A 17831-nucleotide genomic window follows, 5' to 3' on the forward strand; every position below is an offset into this window, starting at 1 on the left:
GAAGAATCCTCTCCCACCCTCACATTCTCATTGGATAAAAGATGCCCTTTCGTTCATGAAACTGGAAAAAATTAGGCATACTGTCAAAGGGTCTGAAATCACATTCTCAAGAATCTGGTCACCGTTTCTGGACCATGTCAGGTCTTTGACACTCGATGTGACCCCATGAGTGGTGCTCCCCTTACTTGCCAGTTGTAATGGCATACACCCTTCATCTAAGTCTTATAACAATTTTAGTAGCGCAGAATACATTAAGCCCTTTAAGTGCCCCGTTTTAGTTGTTTTCTGTTTAATTTATATTTTATTTTCTTTCTGTTACCTCTACTTGTTTATTTTTTAGTTATCTACTTTGTATCCATGTACTTATGGAATTAATTGCTAGATTTTTGTTTATATGTGTCTTGTTCTATTTTTTGGTTGTCTTGTCATTTATTAGTTTATGTTTATTCTACAAAGTCCTGTCTAAAGTATGACTTGAATGTCTATGTATGATGCTCATTGTTTTGTTAAAAATCAGAAATAAATAATAAAAAAAAGGCAGCATTCAGACAAAACAAAGGGCAAAACAAAGACATGAGTGAAGGCGGTGACGTCACAGGGCCATGAAACCACGTTGCTCAGCCTCCTGGCAGAAGTCCGATAAAATGTCAGGGAATGTCTTTGGGACCGCTCAGCTCCTCAGCTGCATGGTTAACAGAAGGGGGTGAGGTGGGAAGGAGAATTATGTTTACATATCTTCAAGGAGGGAAGGAGGTGTGAAGGTGAAACTCACAGGGGGATGAAGGTCTCTGAGGAGGGGGAGTGGAGAGTGGGTGGACTTTAGCAGTGGTATTGATGGGAGTGTGGGTGGGAGGTGCACGGACCGCAATGTTAAATCAGTTAAAAAACAGGTTGAGTTCATTGGCTCTGTCAATATTGCCTTCAACTGCAATGGCCAGGAGTCAGAGTCTCCCTCTCATTCCTGGTCTGCTGATCTGAACCCGGTGATGGTCCTCTTTCCTCTCCAGACCTCTTGTGTTTTTCTGCTAGTTTCCTCCTGTAATGATCAGTTGAGCAGAGAGAGGGGAGAGGAACTATATATGTATCTTTTATGTTAGCATACAGCAAGTCCAGAGTCCTCTCTTCTCTGGTGGGACAGCTCACATACTGGGTGAAGTTGGGCAGGGTTTTGACCATGGTGACATGGTTAAAATCACCCGAGATAGCCTTGAATGCAGTCGTACGTCCACTCTGCAAGCAAGCTATAGAGGAGTAAATGACATCACAAGTAACTGTAGGGTTAGCACAGGGGGATGTAATCAGTCAACAGTTCAATATGGAAATATTCATGCTGAAAGTAAAATAAACAATGACCAACCACCAGCTGTTCAACATCCAGGCAACAGATTAGCTCCTGGACCGATATATGAGCAGGATTACACTAACGGCTGTTTACTAGAATGGCAAACCCCCCTCCTTTCCGCTTGCCAATCTCAGTACAATCCTAGTCAGCCCAAACAGTCCAGTAGCCCCTGATAGAGACATGGGCATCAGGAATGAATAGAATGAGCCATGTCTCCATAAAACATGTTAAGCTACAGACCCAGTACTCCCTCTGACACCTGGCCAGCACTGTTAACCCGGAAATCTCAAGCTCCCGATGTCTCTCCAGAGTCCAACGCATCCTTGAAGATTGCCATTGTCCTGCCCAGCACCTCTTCGCCTACTGACATTGGGGAGACGGCGCAGGAGCAAATAGGCAAACAAAGAGACTGATTTTCCCAGATTAGGAAGTCTAATAAAGAAATAAACAAATCATAATAAAGTACTTTATACTATATATGTAAGGTATAAAGTACATAATTTGATGAATCTGAATTAAGTGCAGCTCGAGTTCTGCAGTCTGATTGAAAGGTAGAAACTGTTTCTCTGAGGAGCATCCAGTCTGCTCCTCAGACTCCTGCCTGGCTGAAACAGTCTGTGTGCAGGATGGATGGAGTCCTTCAGTGTGCATCTCTGTTACGACCCAGCTCGGCTAGGGGAAAGGGAAGAAACCTAGGTGGTAAGGTTTAACAATTTAGGTTTATTGCTTGGGTTTTGACAAAAAAAATAAAAAGGAAAAAATTAACAATCAAAATGTAGGGACTTACAACAAAAGTGTACTAAATAAAACAAGATCCACAAAACAGAGTTGTAAACCAAAGATCTTTAACCAAACAAAAATGGACTTCAAGTCCAGGATAAACAAAACAAACTACAAATCTCTAACAGAGATACAAAGATCCCCCACAGAGACAAGATGAGTTTGCAAGAGCTAGCAAAAGCTAACAAAACTATCAGAGCTAGTAAAATAAGTTTACAGCAGTCAACCAAACACCCAACAAAGTAGCAAGCTGTCTGACAAAGGAGCGCCCCCCTTGCCTTTAATCAGGTCCCTCACCGCCCCCACCAAAGAATTTGTAGGCTACTTTGCACTGACCATTATTTTAACATTAATATTACTATCACTATTGTAGATGTTTTGATTTTTATGCTTGTTTCTGTATTTATCATCAAAAATAATTTCCCAGAGAACAAAAAAGCCATGGGAATAGAAATTATTTTCACAGGCGTCTACGAAAAATGCAATGAACATTCATCTTAAAATTGGTAGGCCTAACAGCAGCCAGTCAGAGTGGAAAAAATATTCTTATTTTGTGCCATTTTCTAGTTGTTCAGTCTTGCACAAAATAACCAGATGTACAGCAATGCTAGTTTAAACTTAGAACTATTTGAAAAACGACTCAGCTCTGCAACATTAAAACATGGATAGAACTGTAACTACATTAATCATAACTCTTCTTCTCTTCAGTGTTTCTTTGGGTTTCTGGTGGTGCAGCTCTGTGCTGCCTTCAGGAGAATGGGACATCAGAGTATCATCCATAAAACTTCACCCTCATAGCAATTATTGTGCAAACCAGAGCTTTCAGTGGAAAAACAAAAGTTCCAGGTCCTTTTAATGCCATACAAATATGAGACAGGAGCATGGATTATATGTTTATATAGACCCATCTATTGATTTATAGATTAATATTTTTACTGGACAGAAATTACAAAGAACAAATCTAGTTCTTAATCAAATCCTAATGAGTCCAATTGAAAGTGTCATGGAGTCATCAGCCTCATGACATTAACACTGACATGAAAAATAATGTTGAAGAAATAAATATATCAAATCTAATTAAAAACATAAATCAGTGATAAGTGGACCCGGTGGACATCATGTGTTTCACATGTTGTGTTGATTTTTTCACTGTTCAGCATTGGATTCTCCGTTTTCATGCCATAATTCACATCTACTTCGTCGCTCCCTTTTATGTCCCGCTTCTCCTTTTTCAGAGTTTCGCGCAATGTGAACGTCTTTTTTTTTTTTACCCCCTAAGGTGCAGGGCGGTCGGGAAGCGTATCAATGGGGAAAAGGCTGACTGACATAAACCTTTCAAAACAACGGAAACAATTTCTGCATTCTGATTACTGAAATTTTAAAGTGCTGTGTTGTTCTATCACCCACGTTTCATACCAGTCCACTTACAGCACTGGTGTTAACACTATAAAATGAACGCTCTCTATCGTGGTATCACCCATGGAGGAATTTCTTGATTTCTTTATTTAAATGGGTTCATTTTTCAGAGGGATACACAGTGAGGATGTCATGATTTTAGCTACCAGTAGCAGGAGAATGGAGCTGCGCCAAGAAGCTAACAAACACTGAATAGAAGAAGAGCTGCCATCAATACAGTTGCAGCCAAGCATGGTTTAATGTTACACAAGACAGTTTTACCAAGTTGCTCAATGTGTAAACTGGCATTGTTGTGCATTTAAGGTGTAAAGTTTACCTTCGACTAAACGCCCCCCAAAGGCATCCCAGCGCCCCCCTTTTGTAAAGATGTCCGCCAGCGCCCCCTGCCGTCCTCTGAACGTCCCCTGGGGGGCGGTACCGCCCACGTTGTTAACCGCTACTCTATACAAAGCATCTAAGAAGTCGTCTGCACCTTTCTTATGCTTGATATCAAGATGGTAATCCTGTACCATTAAAGCCCACCGCATCAGTATTTGGTTGTGGTTGTACATCCGAGAAAGGAAAACAAGAGGATTGTGGTCAGTGTATACTGTAATTGGCATAGGGCTAGACCCTAAGTAAACTTCAAAGTGCTGAAGTGCAAGTAGCAAGGCTATAGTTTCTTTCTCAATGATGGAGTAATTGAGTTGACTTGGTGTGAATTTACAGGAAAAGTAACAGACGGGATGATCAGCTCCGTCACCACCTTCCTGTAATAGTACAGCACCAGCTCCCACAGCACTAGCATCCACTTCAAGTTTGAAAGCCTTTGACATGTCTGAAGAAGAAAGCACAGGTGCATGGGAGAAAAGAGATTTTATACTTTCAAAAGCATGCTGACATTCAGGAGTCCAGACAAAGTCTACTTTTGGGCTCAGCAGAGTAGTGAGAGGATGGGCTACTGTCGAAAAATTTCGACAGAAATTTCGGTAATAACTGGCCATGCCAAGGAAACGGCGAAGGGCTTTTCTTGTGCTATGGATGGGAAACTCAACAATGGCTTTTACTTTGGCTTCTATAGGGCAGACTTGTCCCCGGCCGACTTGTCTGCCCAAGTAAGTGACTGTCGCTTTACCAAAGTCACACTTTGCTAGGTTTACGGTAAGTGAAGCTTCAACAAGCCGTGTCAACACATCCTTTAAGATTTTTATGTGTTCTTCCCAGGTAGAAGTATACACAATGAGATTGTCAAGATATGCATTACAGTTTGGTAACCCAGACAGAACATTGTTAACCAACCGCTGAAAGGTGGCTGGGGCATTACACATACCAAATGCCATGACGGTATATTGCAAAAACTGATCCGGTGTTACAAATGCAGAAATCTTTGATGCTCGGTCAGTTAATGGTACATGTCAGTATTCTTTTTAACAGGTCCAATTTGCTTACAAAGTTTGCATTGCCAATGTTATCAACACAATCCTCTATACGAGGAAGTGGATATGAATCAATAACTGTAACTGAATTAACCTTTTGGAAATCTGTTATAAAACGAGGAGAACCATCAGGTTTCATCTCCAAGAGACATGGGGAGCTCCAAGGGCTGGAACTATGCTTAGCAAACCCATGTTGTAACATGTAGTCTGTCTCACCGTTCATCAATCCTCTTTTAACTGGATTTATTCTGTACGGATGCTGTTTTATTGGCTTGGCAGCAGCAACATCAATGTCATGTTTAAGAACTGAAGTATGTGTTGGCACATCATGGAACAGTTCTGTGAAATTATTGACCAAGACAATAATTTAATTTTTTTGTTCCTCTGTTAAATGTGAAAGCTGGTTAGGCAGAACCTTCAACATTTCAGAGTTTGGCAATCGTGAGCTTTGGTACGTAATGGGACGCAATGTTAAACCATCCTCTACAGCAGAGTCAGAATAATCTCTTACAATCAATGGACCTTACCACAGGGTCCGCCTTTCATTGGCTAATGCCCATTTTATGTCACAGCGCAGCTATCACGTGGGTTACCGGCTCACAAACTCATGCTAATGTACATTGTAGACTACCAGACCGACAGAAAGTTTTTGCGTCAGGACTCAAAAAGAAATACTTCTCCGTCAGTGGGGTATCTCTACAGGCGATGTCAGGTATCCTGATCGTGTTTGTGGAACTAAAATTAACAGATTTCCAAAATCTGAAATGGAATGCCTTCCTTGGATTAAGCTTGTGCACGACCGCATTTGCAGCTCGACCGTCATAGGATCAATAAGAACAAAGTGTCTGCTGGTGTAAGTATTATTGCTTTGCTTTCTTTGTGTTTCGTGAATGAAAAAAAATAAAGTCAATAATAAACACATCCATTATGAAAACCTTTTAGCCAAGTACATCATACAGTACCGATACAACTTCTACATCCTGAAGCCTGTCTGTTACACAGCCTTACGTTAGCTGAACAGATTAATATGCAATGTGTACCGTATCTGACATACATTAAAGATTTTATTTAACCTGAAAAGGCTTTTTACTAAACTGTAACCGTGTTAGCCACGCTAGCTTTTACTAAACTGTAATCGTGTTCAAATCGTGTACCTTTTATACATTTTAAGAAATAGCATGTTTTATATCACTACCCCTTTCTTCCATGAGTGGGTCCAAAATGACCCACATTCATTTCCTATGGAATTAATGGGAATCTTTGTTTCTTACCAACTGTGACTGTCAGGATCACATTTTTTTGTGAACCAAACACACTGAGACCTAAGTGTCACCCCTGAATAATATTGTTTTACACAGCAAGAACTCTGACATAAGTATTATCTTTATTTTTTCTCTCACAAATATGTTTGTGTGTGTCAATCATGAGTATTGTGACAGCGTTATTGTCATGAATCAACATATTAGCATTCTTCAAAGTTAGCAAACACTAGTTATCTAACCAACTAGCTAACATTACCACCTATACTTTATTGTGCATGTGTATTATTTGTGTGTGTGTGTGTGTCCGACACCCTGGATGAGAAAACCAAGAAAGAGAGTGTGTTGAATGACATGCAAAACCTGTTGATCAATGTGTTCAAGGTTCTTTCTTTTATCATCTCAATAAATAAAATAAATGCATAAATAAAAGAGCCAGAAAAGTATAGAGTGCCTACTTTGGGTCGGGGAGGATGTCCTACCCCAAGTGGAGGAGTTCAAGTATCTCAGGATCTTGTTCACCAATGAGGGAAAAAGAGATTGACATGCGGATTGGTGCAGCGTCCACAGTGAAGCAGGTGCTGCACCGATCTGTCGTGGTGAAGCTGAGCCAAAAAGCAAAACTCTTGATTTACCGGTTGATCTAAGTTCATGCTCTTGTCTTTGAGCGCTGGGTCATGTCCAAAAGAATGAGATCATGGATACAAGTTGTCAAAATTAGTTTTCCCTGTAAGGTGTATGGGTTCTCCCTTAGAGATAGGGTGAGAAGGTCAGATATCCAGGAGAGACTCAGAATAGAGCCGGTGCTCCTTCATGTCGAGACAAGTCAGTTGAGGTGACTCGGCATCTGGTTAGGATGCCTCCTGGACGTCTCTCTCTGGTGAGGTGTTCTAAGCAGGTCCCACCAGGAGGAGGCCAGGGAAAGACCCAGGAAACGCTGACAATATTTGGTCTAGGAATGCCATGAGTTCCCCGCAGAGGAGCTGGAACAAATGGCTGGAAAGAGCGAACTCTGAGCCTCCTTACTTAGACCCCACGACCTGACCCCGGTTAAACGGAAGATGGATGGATAAATAAATCACACACATTCACATGCATGATACACAGAGCATAATAAAATAGACAGTAATATTAGCTAGCTTGGTTAGCTAGCTAGTTTCAAGAAATGTGCTCTTTCACTACCCCCCCCCCATGCCCACACACACACACATAATGGATGTTAACATTGTCCATTATTGACATTTCATCATCACTGTTGTAAAATTGCTGTTGTCATTTTGTTTTAAAAATGTTCTACAAATTGTTCTAAAAACGTTTAAAAAAGTGAAAAATGAAAATATTTCAAACATGAAATAACTTGTGTGAAATAAAACACAGTAGAAAGTATTATACAAAACATTATTTTCAATCAAAATGACAAAAGTAGCATAAAAACACATTGATTGTAACCCGGGTCAAAAAGGACCCACTCACCGAAGACTCAAGTCAGTCATTCACACATCAGAGGGTTAAGGAAAATAATAATTATTAAAAAACAAAAATTGCTTAATTTTTTAAGGGGTTTGCAAGCATCTCTGTTGCTCTGAGCATTTTACTAGCGGAGCAGATGTATTCCTAAAGGATACGTTTGTAATAGATAGGTATATATTTACATTTAAAGCCAGCGGTGCGCGGACCAATCACACCGCCTCTGCGCTTTGCCTCGCGCGCTGCCACTGCTTTATCTCACTTTACCTCAGCGGGATCGCGCGCTTCCTTTCACTCAAACTGGACACAGGCTGACCTGTATGGATATTTACATCAACTTACTGTGAGGAATTATGTTTCTTTGGAGCACTCCAGGTAAGAGTTTAAACCCCGCCACATTAGCTCTGGTTGCGCGGCTCCATGAACCGCAGGAATAACTTCACGAAATCAGAGGTGCGCGTTGAGGGAGCGGTGAGATTTATCTTTGTGAACAAAGAATTATATGCGGCATTTACATCTCAACACACTGCATAGCGTGCGGTTCTGTCTTCCCTGCAAAGTTTATGTACATGTTCCTGGTTGGTCAGAGCGTTAGTGATTAATGAACTAGCGCTAACCTCACGATGCAGGTTCAGCCCAGTGAGGAGCTTTTGCGCTCTCCTCGTAGTCACGCATCATACTGGTTTTACATTATTTATTATTAGTAGTAGTATTTTACCGGATACACGATGCATCAAACCGTATCAAATGCTTTGTCCTCTTAGTCAGCCAGAGTCGATGCGCGCGGCCGCGCAAAAATCTGAAAAGCTCGTCCCACGAACTTGAGAAATCAGAACAGTTTCTGTGACTCTTATTAAAAACTCAACATACACGAAATGGAAGAGCTACTGTTGGGAATGGAAATCCCGATCAATGAATCATAATTTGTATTGACACACGGAGCATAAAATCAGCCAACAAAATCATTCAGACTTTACTTATTTTATTCCCTTTCAGCGCTGAAAGCAGACGCTTTAACCATCACATCCGAGAAGAGTTTCTAACAAAGTCTGTGCAGCATCTGAGGAGAAGGAGGAGGGCAGCTGATTATATGGACTGAAGACACTCCCTGAAATCACACCATGTCTCTGTGGCCTGGGAAAACGTTTCTTTTTCGTGAGAAATGGATCTTGGTGTCTAACAGAATCAAACGTAACTCTTTACTATGGTAGATAGATATGGTTGGTAGAGCTGTTGCCTTGCAGCAAGAAGGTTCTGGGTTCGATTCCCGGCCCCGGTCTTTCTGCATGGAGTTTGCATGTTCTCCCTGTGCATGCGTGGGTTTTCTCTGGGTACTCCGGTTTCCTCCCAGATCCAAAAACATGATTGTCAGGTTAATTGGCCTTTCCAAATTGCCCCTATGTGTGAGTGTGTGTGTGTGCATGGTTGTGTGTCTCTGTGTTGCCCTGTGACAGACTGGCGACCTGTCCAGGGTGACCCCGCCTCTCGCCCGGCACGCTAGCTGGAGATGGGCACCAGCAACCCTCCCGACCCCACTGAGGGACAAGGGTGAAAGAAAATGGATAGATGAATTTTTTTCACGTATTTTTTAAAACTGTCATGATGAGAGATAATCTGTAAAAAAAATCTATTTCCTCTGCCTTCTCCCAGTGCTAGAAACAACCAGTTAGTGGCAGGAGACATTTAGTGCCGTCAATCAAAATCTCATGTGGTGCTGCTCATTCTTCCTCCCTCTTGATTTGTGCCATGCTGCAACTAGCATAGCACAGAGCTGTGCAGATTCAAACTGTGAATGCTCAGTTTAGTTAGCATAGCTACTAATGATGACAAATAAACGGTTTCTTGTAATGATAAGTTGTTTCTCCACCATTATCACATTTAGCAGTGAGTAAATGAGGCTAATTCACAGTGCTAAGAGCATCCTACTAGTTCTGATTGGTTGTTTTGGTCAGAACGGTGCATTAGTTTAACCAGTAATAGTAATTCAGGAAGGAGATGGAGGAGATTGATTATTTTCACAGATTATCTGTCTCATAACAAACTGCTTCGACATGGTGACAGCTTTAACAAATATGGAGAAAACATTTTTTATTAAAGTTACATACTGCAGCTTGAATAAAATGCAACTACATGGCATTTTTGAGAAGTCTGGATTGCTCTATATGTAGTTGCACATTGCTTTTGACTGTTGCTCATGGGGAGAGACATTTCAGTATCTAAAACTAATAGAAAAAATTTAAGCAACCTACTTGCACACTGGATGTGGACTGTTGGATGTTAAATTCATGAGCAGTAAATATTGTGCTAATTATCAGTATTGAACCAAAGAAAGCATGGCGGATGCAAGCTTTGTGATGCTTTTTATGGGTCAAATAGACTAAAAAAATTGTAACAGCAGCTGTGCAGGGGGGCCCAAACTATTTTTTGTCAGGGGGCCCACAATTCCTGGCGGCGCCCCTGGATGCAATAGAAAAATAGAACTTAACATTTGGCACAGAAACTTATGTTCACCATTACAGAGATCAGATCTTTCCTGTAGTTAAAAACCAAGTTATTCTTTTATTTCAATAACATAAGTTTTATGGTGAAACATAAAAATTATGTTATTGGCATATTGCGTAAACTCTAGAGATGCTCCGATCAGACTTTTTGCTGTCGATTTTGATACCGAACTTCCATGAGGTCGATCACTGCCCATCGCCTGGAACAGCTATTAATTTTTCGCTGTAGGTATAAATGATACTATTTTATCTGGCAAAATGGAAAAATTATCTTGCAATAAATTCACCTAATTTAGACATAAGAGACATATCTTAATACATATCTAAATTCTTTTTTCTTTTTTAATTTTTAAGTTACGTGCTGCAGCTTTAAGCAGACGTTTGGTGAGAGAGTTCACTGTCTGGTGGAGGTTGAGCGGCGCTCCGTCTGTGAAATATTACAACCAGTAGCGCATAGCAGTGTCCAAGAGTGAGAGCAGATTCCAGCGTCTTACACTGCCAGTTCGAAGACCTTATTTGTTCAGCTTTCTAATCCTGATGCTAATCCTGGTGAGTGTTAGTAGTTGTGCACTGCTTTACTTGCTACCTGGCCGCTCCGGATGTCCTTTTTTTCCTGCATTGAGCCTCGATATAGCCAAACTTTGTCAAGAGCTTGTTTTTTTAAATGTCGTATTGGACTCGTTGTGTCGATGTGCTTCAGCCCCGAGGTAATTTTCCGCTGCAACACGCAAACTTCCCCCATTCACTCAGAGCATATAAAGAGTAGACCCCGCATTGGCTGCTCTGGTGAAGGAATTATCTTGAAGTGATCGTCCCTCCTACTTGGCTATACCAAAACAGCAGCAGAAACCTCAGCACTGCAGGATATTTTTGTTCAGATGGATATTGACATGAGATATCGGGGGATATTGTTTCACAAGATTAACATATTACCGTTTATATTTTGTGTATATGATATTACTATACTGTGTTCATGGCCACTGGCAAAATGCCAGCTAATATTAGCTATAGTGCTTGGTGTAATACCGGGGTTCAGCCCCGCTATGAAGGCTGATCGAGATTTTGTAAATCTTAAGTTTTATTGATTTAGATTATGAGACACAAGATGGCAAAAACTGGGATTTATGTGTATCGTATTTTCCGCACTATAAGGCGCACCTAAAAACCTTCAATTTCCTCAAAAGCCGACAGTGCGCCTAATAATCTGGTGCGCCTTATATATGGACCAATATTGGTCTAGCAACTACGGTAAGCAGCCGCTGACTTCATTTTTGCCCGTAGAAGAAGAAGCGCATGGTGCATGCTGGGATAGTTGTCATAACCTTGGTTTGTTAATAAAGTTTGACTGACATATCTACCTACCGACCTGATAATCAGGTCGTCTGCAGGTCATTTAGCACCACGTTCTCCACGAACATGCTGTCCGCGAACAGAGAAGGGTCACCATCGTCCGGCCACACTCTGGCCCAGTCGCGGAAGGCTCTCCTTGCCGACCAGAGTCGGACTGTTTTGTTGACATTCTTTAGGTCAACAAAGTGGCTTTAGACATTCATCCGGGGTGCTTCGAATAGGGTTACCAAGGGACCAGCCCCTATACATTTAAAGCATGGGGGCATCGGGGGAAGAGAGACAGAGACTGCGGGGCAGCGTGTCGGTTGGTCTGTGTTATCCAGAAAGCAGTTGGGCACAATATCGCAACACCAACACTGTGAGTGAAACAATGACTGGGGCAGACTACTATATAAAGTACTCGGGAACCACTTCTTTATTATTACACATCCACATTTGTAGAGTACATATAGGTTCTATACGGGACGGGTGGAAACCCTAACTGTACAGTCTATTCTATGTGCCTTATAATGCGGTGCGCCTTATATATGAAAAAAGTTTTAAAATAGGCCATTCATTGAAGGTGCGCCTTATAATCCGGTGCGCCTTATAGTGCGGAAAATACGGTAATTCCTTCACTCTGTCAAAAGTAACATAGCTCACATATTTGTTTTGAAGGTTTCATAAAGACGTGATGTGAGGAAGAAGTGGGAAATGTCTTTAAGGAGAGACAGAGTTACTGAAGCACGGATGAATCTCAGCTGCTGAATCTCTCTTAAGCTACAACTCCTTGGCTGGAAAACATGAATTTTTACATAGACATTAAGTATATATGCATATAAATATGTAGTTTAATACATATTATTCAGTATTAATCATTATTTAATCATCTTTGTTTCTCTATGATTACATAATTTTGTGTTTGTTTATTTTTTAAATATGCTTTATTGATATTACTAAATAATATATTTAAAATATATGACTGGTTGTTTGCTTTGTAAAATGCTCATCATAGATCAGTATCAAAATATTCTATTCCGAATCTATTCCATTTTCCCCACTAAGAATATGCTTAACCATGTCCATCCATCCATTTTCTGTCTCTTATCTGGGGTCGGGTTATCTGGGGGTAGCAGCTTCAGAAGGGAGGCCCAGACTTCCCTCTTCCCAGCCACTTCTTCCAGCTCCTAAGGGGGAACCGCAAGGCGTTCCCAGACCAGCCGAGAGACATAATCCCTCTAGCGTGTCCTGGGTCTTCCCCGAGGCCTCCTCCCAGTGGGACGTGCCCGGAACACCTCACCAGGGAGGCGTCCAGGAGGCATCCTTACCAGATGCCCGAGCCACCTCAACTGGCTCCTCTCGACGTGGAGGAGCAGCGGCTCTACTCTGAGTCCCTCCCGGATGACCGAGCTTCTCACCCTATCTCTAAGGGAGAGCCCAGCCACCCTGCGGAGGAAACCCATTGCGGCCGCTTGTACCCGTGATCTCGTTCTTTCGGTCATGACCCAAAGCTCATGACCATAGATGAGGGTGGGAACGTAGATTGACCGGTAAATCGAGAGCTTCGCTTTTTGGCTCAGCTCTCTCTTCACCACGATGGACCGGTACAGCGCCCGCTTCACAGCAGACGCTGCCCCAATCCGCCTGTCGATCTCCCGCTCCCTTCTTCCCTCATTCGTGAACAAGATCCCCAGATACTTAAACTCCTCCACTTGAGGCAGGACGACCCCCCTGACCCGGAGAAGGCACTCTACCCTTTTCCGGCTCAAGACCATGGCCTCGGATTTGGAGGCACTGAGCCTCATCCCGGCCGCTTCACACTCGGGTGCGAACCGTTCCAGTGAGAGCTGCAGATCACGTTCCGATGAAGCAAACAGGACCACATCATCCGCAAAAAGCAGAGATGCCACCAAAACGGATCCCCTCAACACCTCGGCTGCGCCTAGAAATTCTGTCCATAAAAGTAATGAACAGAATCGGTGACAAAGGGCAGCCTTGGCGGAGTCCAACTCTCACCGGAAACGAGCCCGACTTGCTGCCGGCAATGCGGACCAGACTCTGACACTGGTCATACAGGGACCTGACAGCCTGTATCAAAGGACCCGGTACCCCATACTGGTGCCAAGTGCACATATGGACGCCCTTATGCCTGAACATGGTGTTCGTGATGGACAATCCGTGACGAGTACAGATGTCCAACAACAGAACACCACTCGAGTTCAGATCGGGGGGGTCGTTTCGTTCCTCCCAACCACACCCCTCCAGGTCTCACTGTCATTGCCCACGTGAGCGCTGAAGTCCCCCAGTAGAACAAGGGAGTCCCCAGGAGGGGCACTGTCCTGTACCCCCTCTAAGGACTCCAAGAAGGGTGGGTAATCTGAACTGCTGTTCGGCCCGTAAGCACAAACAGTCAGAACCCGTCCCCCCACCCATAGGTGGGGGGACGAACTGCACCACTGTGCAGCGCTGGACTCAAATAAACCCAGATAAACTTTTTGTAGAAATTCATTGCTGGCCCAAATATAATGACACATTTCTCTCATGGGAGACAACTCAATGATCTTATGTTAACGGAAGTCTAAGTTACAACAGTCAACTTAAATACTTTATGTCCTATTACATGTCATTATATTCAGCATAATCCCAACATACCAGACATATGTACAAAATGTTCAAAAGAAAGAGGGGCATAATTTCATTGCATCTGGGAATGCAGAGAAAAAAAAAGTTTTTTGAAGTGATAAAACATAAAGCATTTTGTCTCAAAGCACATTGTACCACATCTAGGTTCTCATACTGTGTCTGCATCCCACTTGACATCATACTTTGTTTACTAAATATAAACAGTTGCTGATTGATATGTACCCACAACAACACTGCACTTTTCTGGAAGAAAACAGAACCAAGTATCAAGCAATGGATCAGACAAATGCTGATGACTTCACCCCTGGAACACTTTATATATCTCCAAAAAGAGAAAGGCGACTTATTCAAAAACATTTCAGGATGCGTGTAAAAAATGTGGACATGTCTCAAGAAGAAGAACCCAACTAAGGACAAGTTGGAGAGTAGTAGAAGAAGAAAGTGAGGAAAAGTGATCAGTTTGTCTGCTAGCAGCCTAAGGCTTTAGCAGCATAACTCCAGAAACCAGCTCAAGATAACCGGAGCCATGAAATAAGGAATGAGAGGCAGAGACAGTTGTTTCTCTGAATGTGTCGTTAGAAATGTCTGTAATTTCAATACACTAAACGGTGCAAAACGAAAGAGCAATTGTTACATCAGTAATGTAATTTACCAAATTTAAACTACAATTTAAAATTTCCAATAAATTTGCTTGATGTGATTAATTATATTGAAAGTGATCTGCTTCTGTGCTTGTCTTTCAGGTCTCATTCGGTTGCAAGAGCTAATAAAGGCACCATCCCGGTACAACATCCGCTTAAAAATCCGCCAGCTGCCTGCAGAGACAAAGGATGCCAAGCCTCTTTTAAAGGAGATGAAAAGGGGAAAGGAATTTCATATCATATTCGACTGTGGTCATGAGATGGCTGCTGGGATCCTAAAGCAGGTATGGACACATCCATCAGCTTCGCTTTACGCTGTGTGCTGCTACTTCCATGTAAAGTGAATCATTTGAGCCCGAGAAAGCAGCCGGAGGTAGTCTGAAGCTGTGGATTGTACTTTGAGTAGGCAGGGTTTTTGGAACTGGATTGGTCACCTAATATTAATATGCCAATTTCCAATTGTTACATGTCACCACCAAATGTGCTCAAAATGTTTTGATCTTTTCGTTTTAAATTATGCATGCTTGTTAATTATTTTTCATGTCCCATTTTATTATGCAGATTTGAAAGTGTTAGTGTGTTTAGAAAAGCACCCATAGTTGTACTTCTGCACATTCTATTATAGAACAAACAAAACATCTCACTGCACAGAAAATGAGGATAAAATAGTACTTGATTGTTTAAGAACAAGAGTAACAATAGCAGTTTAAAAAACACACAAAACAAACTCTAAAATGCTTGAACATGTAACTTTCTTGTTAATCACTGTTTCGGAGAACTGCTGCACCTAAATAAAGAACAAATGTTTGGGTTTTAAGAAGATTCATTTGTTGGGCCTTTTTACGCTTCCATGTCTCTTATACTGTGTTTGCATTTTCCTTTATGTTGGAATTACTGTTATTTGTTGTTTTTGTGTGCAGCACTTAGGCCAACATCAGGCGGTCTTAAATATTATATATATATATGTATATATATAAATTTGATTTGAAATTTGATTGGACTACTGGTTTTGACAGAATGAACCATCTCACAAATTGAATTTCTGACATGATGTGTTTTGTGGTGGTGAGAATGAACGCAGATGAACCCAGATGAAGATGGTGATGATGAAGATTTAATTAAGAACAGCTCAGACAGTCCAGTTCAGGCGGCATGGCAGAAAACTTAGCAGGAGCTAAATACCGGTAGCAACTGAGAACTAAAGACTGAAAACGACAGCTGAGTTGGCACAGGACTTGTTAGTACAACTATGTGCAACAACTGACATGCAACAACGACAACTTACAAACGACAGGGATCTGACAACAGACATTAGGGAACAGACAGGACAACACAGAGACTCACAGGGAACAGGATCACAATAAACAGAACAAACCCAAAATAAACACAGAAAACTCAAATTCTAACAATTTCACATTATTATTTTGAACTTACTCTTTTCGGAATAAGCTACATGTATAACTAGACTGTAGGCTCTATTGTTTCTTTCTTACTTTATCACACCTACTAGTGATATTTTTTGTCATCTAGAAATACTTCTCTACCAAAACAATTATCGATCTGGTTAGTGATGTTGGCCTCTTATTTTGAAGAGTGGGGGATTTTGTAATGAAAAAACTTAACACACTTTTAATTTATATTTAAGGCATTTAGCTGCATACAGCTCAGGAATGAGAACACTTTTTTTTTTCTTTTTCAATTTTATTTTAAGTTTGCAAAGTTTAGAACATACAATTAAACAGACAAACAAGGCCCAGATGTACAGGTCAAAGCATAAAACATTGCGGTTGACATATGATATACCCACACAGCACACATACATATTCACATACAAGGGTACACATACACACCGGAAGTCGACAGAGGGGAGAGACCATGGAAGAGTTTGATCAGCTTAGTCTGTTCTTCGTAAAGTGTTCCAAGAAGGGATTCCAGTTACATGAGAAAGTGTCTTTAGAGCCTTTCCGAAGTCTCTCCATCTGTATCATGGACATCATGTTCGTCACCCACAGGTGGAAGGAAGGAGGAACAGAGGACCTCCAGTCTCTTAAGATTAGTCTCTTGGCAACAATCAGTCCCAACTCCAGTGGCTGCCGCATTACAGCGGGTATAGTCCCCGGCACCCGAGGGCATCCGAAGGTTATAAGTTCTGGTTCGGGTTGTAAGAGATTCTTATATGCCTTGGAGTACCAATCAAATATTTTTGACCAAAGACCAGTTAGTGAAGGGCAAGACCAAAAAGCATGAGACAGTGTGCCTTCAGACATGTTACACCTGTCACACATTGGGGAAACAAAGGGGTAAATCTTATGCAATCTGACCTTTAAATAGTGTAACCGATGTGTGATTTTAAACTGAATTAACTGATGCCTGCCATTTATTGAACAAGAGCTGATTTTAGAAAGGCACCTGTTCCACAGGGGTTCAGGGATTGTTATCCCAAGCTCCTTTCCCCAGGCCTCCCTCATTTTTGTGGTGTGTGCCACAGTTCGGTCACCAAATAGATGTATAATTCTTGTAATAAGATGTCTTGCATCAGGGGGGCTCCCTAGGATGTCAACAATGTCGTGCTCAATCGGAAGAGTGTCGAAGTTCTGAATCTTTGATTTAATGTAATGCCTGACCTGCAGATATCGGAAGAAGTGTGAATGGGACAGATTATATTTTTCTTTCAATAGGCTGAATGATGCAAACTTGTTGCCAATATACAAGTCCTTAATTGACACCAGCCCCCTTTCCTTCCAGTCATGATAAGCTTTATCCTGCCAAGGAGGCAAAAAACTGTGGTTAAAACATAACGGCGTCTGTACAGATGTGTTTGGTAATGCAAGGAAACTTCTGATCTGATTTAGGATTCTTACTTCATGTTTTAACACAAAGCTCAGGTTTCGGTAGGCTTCCGGTTTTCAAGGCAGGCAAACAACATAGCTGGTAGGGAGGAATTATTCACCAGTTTGGATTCCATCTTGACCCACAACGGAGTATCAATCGCTGGGTTACCTGGGAACCCCTGCTGCCAGAACGTTAGCGCTCTGATG

The 17831-nt window shown here is 41.8% G+C and overlaps 1 protein-coding gene across 5 annotated transcripts in view; it reads left to right on the forward strand.

Moving 5' to 3' along the window:
* The window catches only part of LOC103478802 (glutamate receptor, ionotropic, kainate 2), a 561179-nt gene that overhangs the window by 178865 nt on the left and 364483 nt on the right, over positions 1-17831 (forward strand). For all 5 annotated transcript variants that reach the window (XM_017309433.1, XM_008432852.2, XM_017309432.1 and 2 more), the window contains one exon: positions 14896-15077. In XM_017309433.1, coding sequence (XP_017164922.1) covers positions 14896-15077 — 182 coding nt within the window. The remainder of the gene's footprint in view (positions 1-14895; positions 15078-17831) is intronic.

Source organism: Poecilia reticulata, linkage group LG16 (assembly GCF_000633615.1).
Source record: "Poecilia reticulata strain Guanapo linkage group LG16, Guppy_female_1.0+MT, whole genome shotgun sequence".
Classification (NCBI taxonomy): Eukaryota; Metazoa; Chordata; class Actinopteri; order Cyprinodontiformes; family Poeciliidae; genus Poecilia; species Poecilia reticulata.